General features: G+C 48.8%; 2 protein-coding genes and 1 long non-coding RNA gene across 6 annotated transcripts in view; 1 reads left to right on the forward strand and 2 right to left on the reverse strand.

Moving 5' to 3' along the window:
- The window catches only part of ACY1 (aminoacylase 1), a 9,472-nt gene extending 3,788 nt beyond the window's left edge, over positions 1-5,684 (reverse strand). Inside the window, exons 1-5 of one of the 2 annotated variants that reach the window (XM_027837042.1) lie at positions 5,581-5,684; positions 4,194-4,331; positions 3,795-3,859; positions 3,491-3,595; positions 1,302-1,396 (exon numbers count right to left, since the gene is read on the reverse strand). In XM_027837042.1, the coding sequence (XP_027692843.1) occupies positions 1,302-1,396; positions 3,491-3,595; positions 3,795-3,859; positions 4,194-4,299 (371 nt within the window). In that variant the 5' untranslated portion in view covers positions 4,300-4,331; positions 5,581-5,684. The remainder of the gene's footprint in view (positions 1-1,301; positions 1,397-3,490; positions 3,596-3,794; positions 3,860-4,193; positions 4,332-5,580) is intronic. The other variant, XM_027837043.1, reaches the window with a different exon arrangement.
- A 90-nt stretch (positions 5,685-5,774) lies between these two features.
- Positions 5,775-9,101, forward strand: LOC114024132. Its single transcript, XR_003566870.1, has 3 exons — positions 5,775-5,910; positions 6,185-6,275; positions 8,964-9,101. It is a non-coding gene; the product is annotated as an uncharacterized LOC114024132 (long non-coding RNA).
- A 107-nt stretch (positions 9,102-9,208) lies between these two features.
- Positions 9,209-9,637, reverse strand: part of ABHD14A (abhydrolase domain containing 14A) — a 9,498-nt gene continuing 9,069 nt past the window's right edge. For all 3 annotated transcript variants that reach the window (XM_027837044.1, XM_027837046.1, XM_027837045.1), the window contains exon 5: positions 9,209-9,618. In XM_027837044.1, the coding sequence (XP_027692845.1) occupies positions 9,436-9,618 (183 nt within the window). In that variant the 3' untranslated portion in view covers positions 9,209-9,435. The remainder of the gene's footprint in view (positions 9,619-9,637) is intronic.

Raw genomic sequence — 9,637 nt, forward strand, 5'->3', positions numbered from 1 at the left:
TTTTTTACTTCTTTTTGTATCCCTGGTGCTTAGCACAGTGCCTGACAGGTAGAAGGTGTTTAATTAATGTTTATTGACTGACTCTTCTAAATTCAGTCTGACCAGGGAAGAGGCCTGTGGTGCTATTATTACCTCACTCCACCTGGCCTAAAATTCTATTATCTGCCATATTCCACTGTTAATTCCTACTGAGCTTGCAGTCTGTCAAAACCCCACAGCTTGTTTATATCAACTTGAGGCCAGGGACTATTTCTACATCTCCCCTATCCTGTACTTGTATACTTGGCTTTGTTTTTTTTAATCCAGGTAGGATTTTGCCCCTATTAAATTTCATTTTCTTACATCGTCACCCGTCTTTTTTGGAACATAATTCCGTCCTCCAGTATATTAACTCTGTCTTAACTTTCTGTCATCTGCAAATCTGAGAAGCACACACTATGTGCTTTCACGCAATCGTTAGTTGAACATTACCAGAGAGAATGAAGACACACTCGAGGGCGCCACCAATCACGGGCAGCCAGTGGTCTGTAAGTTCATCAACAGTCAACAGTGGGATATGGCAGGCCCCAAAAGCTCGTGCTCTCCTCGAGCATTAAGAGAAGCAGAATGCCCAGTACTAGACACTTGACAGCCCCACTTCCTTATGTCCTGGTCAAGCCCCATCAGGAAGACCTGAGTTCAATAGCTGTGTGACCCTAGGCAAGACATCAGTTTCCTCAACTGTAAAATGGGAATTATAATAGCCCCACCTATCACATGAGATTGTATTTGTAAAGCACTTAGCACAGTGTCTGACACATAGATGCTATATAAGTACTAGCTATTTTTAAAATTAATCTGAAGAAGACTCAGGAGGGACATAATTGACAGTATTAGAGGCACTGTCTTGTGGAAGGCAGATCAGACTGGTTCTGCCTGGCCCAGTCAGGAAGGCAGAGCTTGGAGATATCTCTAAGAATTTGCACTATCATCTCCAAAAGAAAAGAGCTGTCTCCCCAGGGAAGCCTTGAGTTCCCTAAAGATCTAGACTCAAGCTGAGCTCGAGGGAATGCTACATACTTCAGACCAAAGACTGACTGACAGCTGGAAGGCACATGAGCAAAGAAGCTGTGCAGATAGCACGGGACTCAGTGATCTCTGAAATCCCTTCTGACTCCCAGATTCCATGATTCACTCTTCTGGTCCTCTACTGGCCAAACAGGGAAACCATGGCCCAGAAAAGGAGAGGGGGCCATGTCGAGAGAGAAGGAGAGATATGGAAGTGTCCAGTCTCCCCAGTGGCTGTGGGTTCAGGGACTCACTGAATGCCAACACATTTCATGTCTTGAGCACCCCGAGCATAAATGTTCCCTTGGGTGTCCTTGAAGGCTTCAAAGGGATCGTGATTCCAGTGTTCCTGAGGACAAAAAGAGCGCAGGGTTGGATGGAGAGTTCCTGCTCACCTTGGTCTTGTCCAATCTCATTCTTGTGACTTGCCCAGAATACCCTTCCCCCATGCTAGGGGTCATCTGCTTCTCCAATCTGCCACTCATAACAAAAAGTGGCCCCTTGAATGCCCCCCTCCTTCAGGAAGCCTCCCTGGATTGCTAGGCCTCCAGAGCAACCTGAAACTCACTGTTCCCTAACAGTTCTGTTTCCACCAGAACTCTTCCCACCAGCTCTCACACTGTGTGCCTTGATCTGATTACGTGTCTCATGTACTTCAGTGATGGCAAGGCATCTGCCCTATCCCCATCCCACATTTAACAACACCCCTTCTCTAAACCATTCCCAGCTCTTCCCACCCCTCGATCCAGAGCAGTTTCCTTTCTGACCTCTGTACACCCTAAGTGGCTTCCTTCTTCCACAGCCTTCATTCACATGGTTCCCAGGAAGAGCAGCGGACAGGCCTGGCCTCTGACACATTCTAGCTTTATAATCTTGCACAAGTCACTTAACCCCTCATTTCAATTAAGCATTTATTAAGTGTCAAATATATATGCAAGGCACTAGAGATTCAAAGGCAAAAACAAGAGTCCTCAAAGGAGCTGACACTCTCCTGGGCCAAATATACCATATATAAAGAAAATTAAATAAAAAATATATGAGGTAATATATATATATATATAATGAGATAATATATAATATATAATAAAATATATATATGAAGAGGAGAAAACACTCCACAAGTTGGGACATCAAGAAATGACCTCACGGGGGCAGCTAGTTGGCCCAGTGGATAGAGCACCTGCCCTGAAGTCAGGAGGACCTGAGTTCAAATCTGGCCTCAGACCAAACACTTGACACTTACTAGCTGTGTGACCCTGGGCAAGTCACTTAACCCCAATTGCCTAAAAAAAAGAAAGAAATGACCTCATTTAGGTGGCCCCAGAGATATGCTTTAGAGAAAGCTAGAGATTTGAAGAGATAGCCATGAGAGGGTAGTGCATTCCCCCCCTCAACAAAGGAGCCACTTGGGCAAAGGCATGGAGGGAGAAAATGGAATATTGGGTATGGGGAGCGTAGGATATGTGAAGAGGATGAATGTGAAATGAGACTAGGGGAAAGATAAGTGGAACCAATTTTCAGAGAGCTTTCAATGCCATGCACACAACTTTGTGTTTTATCTTAGAAACAACACAGCAGGGGAGGCGGTGGAGCAGTGTAGATGGATATTGCATTTGCACTCAGAGTTCCCAGGTTCAAGTCCTAACCTTTCACTCTGTGTGACCTTGCCACCAAATCTCTCTGGGCCTCAGTTTCCTCATCTGTAAAGTGAGGGAATTGGCCTAGATGACCTCCAAGGTCCCTTCTGCCTTTAAATCTGTGCTCAGTGGTCAGTGTGGAGCTATTGAGGATTGTGACACTGGAAAGTAGGGATAAGAGCCCCGGTGCCTCCTCCACAGAGCTGTTGTGAGGCTCAAATGAAGAAATGCACATAGAGCTTGGCAAAAGTCAGACTCACATCACTTACCTGTTGTCATCAGTATTGTTCCCCCAAACTTCAAACATTCCAAGTTAAGTGGTGCTGCCTCCAGAAAGCCCATGCTTACAACCCCAGCTCACTGGCATCTTACCTATCAGCTCCTACAGCCATTCTTATTGTCTCCCATACTCTCCTCTATCTTGTCCCCACCAACCAGGCTATGAGCTCTTGGACCATGTTATCTTCCCAAAGTTGAAAGACCTGATTTCAGGTCTCAGCTTTGACACCTACTCAGTGACCATAGACAAATTTTTAATCCTTTCTAAGCCTCATCTGTAAAATGGGGATCCTATTTCCACAACCTATTCCAGGAGGTGGTTGAGAGGAATAGTCCATGCTAAGCCTTCAAACAGAAATAGGTACTTATCACTAGCTGTGCTTACTTGCCGATTACTTGTTGAGTGATAAGGAAAGGCTTCTTTGAGGAGGTAAAAGGTGCTGGACCTTGCTGCATGACCAGGAACTGTGGAAGACATGTCACTAGAGTCCTTTACCACCCCCATCTCTGGCCCCCCAGACATCTACCTCAAAGACAGGCACCACATCGGTGTGGGAGTTCAGCACAAGAGAACGGAGGCTGGGATCTGTGCCTTGCCAGGTCAATATAGTCACTACTCGACCTGGAGCCACCTGGCAAAAGGAAAAAATGGTGGAAGGATTGTAGAGGATTAAAGAGAACATGAGAAAGAAATTTCCCACTTCCAGTCCTTGGAACCCTGCTGGCTCTCCGCCTCAGCTTAGAGCACAATTCCCCCTACCCCCTCCCTTTACCTCTACCTTCTAACACCCAAGCCCCTGGTCAGGTCATAGATTCCCCCCTCCCCCTTACCTCCACCTTCTGACACTCAAGGCCCAAGTCCTTGGCTATCTTCTCCAAAAAAAGCACAGCTTCATCTGCAGGGGAAAGAGAAACTCTGGTGGGATGGGAAAAGGAGAGGAGACAAGAACCCATCCCATTCCAGAATCTGGCTGGGGACTTCTTTCTCCCCAGGGTCCTTGCCCCAGTCCAGGGTCAACAAGGGGCAGAGTCTATGTCAGGTTCTAAATTTCAGAGGTCTGATACACCATTCCTTCAGTTACTGGACCAACCAAGATGGGGCTGTGAAAGCTTGATGTCTGTAGTCAGTGAGAAGCTGATGTTTTAGCATTCATACTTAGGAGGTCTTATCCCCAACTCATTCAGAGACATAGTGCCTCCTGCAAGGGACCGTCATCAGAGCTTCCTCACCATAGCTGGGCTCTGGCTGCACAGTCCGGATTCGGAGGTACTGGCGAAACAGTGTCACAGCTGGATGCTCCCCCTCTGAGAGCTGGTGGTGGTCTTGGCCAGGCATAGTAGTCCTGGATGCCTTGCTTCCTTTCCCTGCTGGATGGTAAGACAGAATGTTAGCAGTTCTTTGGAGACCACTCCAGCTAGCTTTCAAGGGTCCAAGTACCATCCCCCTATACCCCAGAGGTTCCCATATACCAAACAAAGGAACCCAAGACCTTGGTCTCTTGGGCCTATAACCTGTTAAGGCAGGAAGCCCATGCAGTGAGTAGGTCCAAAGATCAACTTCCTTTTTTGCCCAGTAGTGGAGAAACCATCTCAGACTCCTACATTCTAGATCAAACCAACCCAACTTCAGCCTTCCTCCAGAAAGACCACTGCAATTCCTTGCCCCAGGAAGCGCCTCCAACCTCTCCCTGTTGTTATTCAGTCATGTCCAACTCTTTGTGACTCCATTTGGGGTTTTCTTGGCAAACATACTGGAGGGGTTTGCCATTTCCTTCTCCAGCTCATTTTACAGATGAGGAAACTGAGGCCAACAGGGTTAAGTGACTCACCCAGGTCACACTGCTAATAAGTGTCTGTGACTGCATTTGAACTCAGGAAGATCAGTCCTCCTGAGTTCAAGCCCAACAGTCTATCTATCCACTGAGCCACCTAGGTACCTTGGCCGTGGAGCCTCTCTGACCACTTTCCACTCTAACAGGGTCTGTATTCCTCTCTACAAAATCCTTCAGGCCTCTCTCCATTCCTGCAGGGACCCAAAACGTCTTCTTACCCCATTCCTAACCCCAACCTACAACCACATAGTAAATGTTTAACAAACACTTGTTGATTGCTCCCCTGGAAGCCTGCAGGTCCCCGTTTCCCCTCAGTCTCCCTCGGTTCCACCCGGGTCCCTCATCCTTTCTTTACTCCCCACAGTGGCTGGCTCAGACCTCTGTTTCCCCAGGAGAGGCCAAGGTTCCCTTCCTATTCTCACAGACCCTCAGGGTGCCTTCCCACCCTCGCCCAGTGCCCTCCCACCTCTCTCTGCTGCCTCAGGGCCGCCAATCCTTCCAGCTCCAATAAATCCTCCACCCCCCAACCCTGGGCTCAGTCTAAAAACCTGAGCCGGCGGTTTGAAGCCATAACATCTGGGTCCCACCCATGGCAGCACATCTGGCCCGAGCAGGTTGGCGCCACCCCGCCACCCGCAGCGCAGTCCCAGGCTCAGGGGGCAGCGGGGACCCTCGGCGGCACGTGGAGGCCTGCGGAAGCAGGCTGCTGCGATGGCCGCCTCGACCCGGCCCACTGCCCCGCTGGGCTCCTCTCTCCAGCCCCCACCCCCACCCCCAACCATTACCCCGGCGCCAAGATCCCCAGCAGCCACTCCAGTCCCGGCAATCCAATCTGTCCAGCCTGACCCCGGGTTGTCCCTGTATTGGGAGAGACTCCACCCCACCCCACCCCCCGGCAGACCCCGCCCCTGGGCAGTCCGAGAGGCGGGACACAGGGACGCGACATCCCCAGTGAAGATCTGTGTGAGCATAGCTCTATCTCCCACATCTATGTCACCATGACAGTAGGGACACTGTAACCATGTCGCCGTGACACTGTAACCTTGGGCTTCTCCTCGGAGCACTGTGTTGGATTCCTTTCTCATACTCTCTCTCCCTTGGCTCACCGGGGCTCGGTAATGATCTCAGACCGGCACTCTATCCACTGTGCCATCTACCTACTTTACATTTAATTTCTATATATGAACGTAAAATTGGCTTCTTGTTTTCAAAATGGCCTATCATCTACTTATTTGTTTGTATCCATAGTGGGGATTTAAATTGTTGGGGTCTTTGAACTTGTTTTAAAAATATTTTGATATGTCAATACAATTGGTTTCTTTTGTAAGTGTAAAAAAATTAAAAAAAAAAAAGATTTCCACTATTAAAAAAATAATGATCTCTTTGCAGAGGTTTCCCAAATTTATATACCCAACTCCTATCTCCTTCCTGAACTCGTCCTGTATCACCAACTGCGTGCTGGACATCTCCTGAATACCTGGTAAGCATGTCACATTAGACATTTCCAAACCAGAACTCATTACTATGTCCCCCAAAGCTCTCCTTCCTCCAAACTTCCCATTTCTGTTGAGGGTACCAATCAACCCTCCAGGAACTCAGGTGTGAAATCCTGGAGTCATCCTTGACTTCTCCCTCTCCCTCATCACCCATATCCAATCAATCAGTTGCCAAGCCTTGCCCCAACCCGCAAACTGGTCTCTCAGGTCCCCATGAAGACATTTTTTTCTCTGTACCTTTATACAGGTAGTCCTCCCATGGAATGCACTTCCTCCTTACCACTGCCTCTTCCAATGGCTAGCTCCCTCCAAGGTACAGCTTAGGTACCATCTCCTACTCCAGGCCTCTCTGGATCTCCCACCCCCTTTTAAAAAAGCAAAAAACAAAAAACATTCTCCCTCTTTAAATTACTTTGTATTGTATTGTATATTCCTTACATTTACTCATCTGTGCACTTGTTTCCAATTCTCAACCTCCTCTCCTAACAGACTGTAAACTCCTTAAGGGAAGGAGCTATTTTCATTCTTTTTGTCCCCTGGGGCTAATACAGTACCTTCCACATAACAGGTTCTTAATGCTTGTATATGTGTGTGATTTTGGCATTGGTCGGAAATAGCACCTCCCACTATCAACACTGTACAGGGTATAGCCTACAATATTGTCAAACTGTCTTGTCACTTCGTCAGGCAGCATAGGAGGGCCCGGGAATAGGTATAGTTGTGTGATGCACACACACTGTCACCAAGTATATGTAACATTGATTGGATCTTTGACCCTGGACAAGACACTTAATCCTGTCAGTTTCCTCTTCTGTTAAAAAATAAAAAAAGGATAATAATAGCACCTACTTCCCAAGGTGGTCCTGAGGATCAAATGTGCTATTCATAAAATGCTTGCAAACTTTAAATTCGTATAAATTCTATCATGTATATGTGCGTAAGTGTTTATTGAGGATAACTGTGTTGCTATCTAACAAGAAAGCTTCCTGGGCAAGACTTACTGCCCATGGTCCCCTGCAGGTGTGGCTGGGTGGGGCATCCCACTCTGAATGACTCTGGGATAGCCTGAACCAAGATCAAGATAAGGGCATTCTCTTTGGACCAGGTGCCACCAGGCTCTGTGACCCTAGTGGAAATGAGCACATGGATGTGTGCAAGAGTGTATGCTGGCGTGTTCAACATGGGACCACAAGTGCCGTTTGTTCTCTCTGGACAGCCAGTTTACAATGGGAGGCCTTTGAACTCACTTCCCATCCCCTACCCCCACCCTTTCCCTGTGCCAGGTGCTGAGTCAGCTCCCCCACGGCTCCTGTGCGTGCTTCCACTCAAGAGCTGGGCATGCTTCTCAGGGCAGTTTTGTGTGCTTGTAGAGGGTAGAAGCAGGGAAGATACTCACCCACTCACCACAGTCTAGGGTTCAAAATGGGCCTGAAATGATTCACTTACCCTGATCTTTCCCCCACTTTCAAGTCCAGAGCTTGTTTGTCCCAATCCTCTCTCCCCTGGTTCCTCAGACTCTATTGAGCATGCAACGTGAGGTCAACCACCCCATTCACCCAACAGGAGTATCCCAGCCAAAAGCCACAGAACCACAAGCCAGAGGAGAACAGAGCCTCAGAGATCAGGTCTCACTCTGCCCCACTCCCTCCAACCTCTTTCCTTCACAGGCCCTGCCCTGATCCATGGTATGCAGGGTCTCACAAGCTTCATTTTCAGAAGCCTGGTCAGAGGAAGCTTGGTCCTGGGAGCCTGGACACACTGACAGGAGAAAAGAAGGCATAGGCAGGGATGCAAGGCTACTCCCTCCCTCCCAGCTTCTCCTGGCCCAGACTACAGGGCCCCTTCTAACTGCCCCCCCCACCCTCCAAGGTCTCCTTGCTTCTCTAGTCATTAATGGAAGCTGAGGGAAATTGGGGGTCATCTGTGAGGGCTGGTCCGTGTCTTTGGGGGTCCTGGACATAAAAGACATGGCCAGCATCCCTTAGCAGTCTCCTGATCCCGTACTTGATCTGAGATAGAGATAAGGCTATCCTTTGGGTGCCCTGTATGAAGAATCCTATAAATTGCTCTAATCAGCCTTCTCTGTGGGGTCACAGGCCCTTGCCTTCAGCTGCTGTTCATCTAAGCAGGAGGAAGAAGAGTTCAAACACTGCATCTGCTGCTTCCTAGCTACGTGACTCTGGTCAAATCACTTCAAACCTCTCTCAGCCTCAGTTTCCTGATTGGTGAAACGGGGATAATAACAGCACCTACCTTGCAAGATTGTCGTGAGAATAGAATAATAGACATAACCTCAGATGGCCAGTCTTGGGAGTTTCCTTAGAAGACCTTAGACTAGATCAGGGGTGGGTAACCTGCAGCCTTGAGGCCACACATGGCCCTCTAGGTCCTCGAGTGTGGCCATTTGACTGAGTCCAAGTTTTACAGAACAAATCTTTTTATTAAGGGGATTTGTTCTGTGAAGTTTGGATTCAGTGAAAGGGCCGCACTTTAGGACTTAGGAGGGCCACATGTGGCTTCGAGGCCTCAGGTGCCCCACCCCTGAAGACTAGATAAAGCCTTCTTAGTTATGTTGTAGAAGGGATTCTTTCAGGGGTGTGAGTTGTTCTAGACAGCTGCTGGAGCGTATACCAGCTCCAAGAGTCTGTGATTCCAACCTCCTCCTTTTATAGACGAAGAAACCAGTCTAGATGGGTGAAAGGACTTTGCCAGGAACACACAGCAAGGTAAGGGCAGAAGCCTCTTCGATCCAGGACTCGCTGCCTTAGTTCATCACACCCCCATCCTCAGAACCCCAAACAACTCCAAGTCAGATGCTGGATGGGAATGGGGTGAACTGTCTCCTAGTCTAACCTTCCTTCACACCCTTCCCTCCACCTCATGCCCTCCCCGACCCCAAACAGGATGTATGCCCTGGAAGCAGACAAAGTTCATTTATTTAAGTCCAAGTGAGCGGGGGCTGGCGAGGCCCCTAGAGGGCAACCACAAGTTCCCAGTTCCACCAGCCTTCAGCCTTGTCTACCTCTGTGGTACTGGCATGCATTGTCTTGCGAAGGTCCGCTGAACCCTACCCCAGTCTCCGGGGATTCCTGGGCCCACCCTGCTCCACCCAGAGACAGGAGGGTCATCACAGAGATGCAGCCTTCAGGGCAGCTTGTCCAGGAAGGTCAGCAGGGCGTTGTGGAAGTCATGGGGCTGATGGAGGTAACAAGCATGGCCAGCATCCTGCAACTTCACTGTTGAGTGGTTGGGGAGGTATCGAAGCTTCTGCAGAGACTCCTGGGCCAGGCCTTTGTCTAGAGCTCCATATACGATAAGTGTGGGTGTCTGCAGGGGGTGGTGGTGG

Source organism: Vombatus ursinus, unplaced genomic scaffold (assembly GCF_900497805.2).
Source record: "Vombatus ursinus unplaced genomic scaffold, bare-nosed wombat genome assembly UNPS02014820.1, whole genome shotgun sequence".
In the NCBI taxonomy this organism is placed as follows: Eukaryota; Metazoa; Chordata; class Mammalia; order Diprotodontia; family Vombatidae; genus Vombatus; species Vombatus ursinus.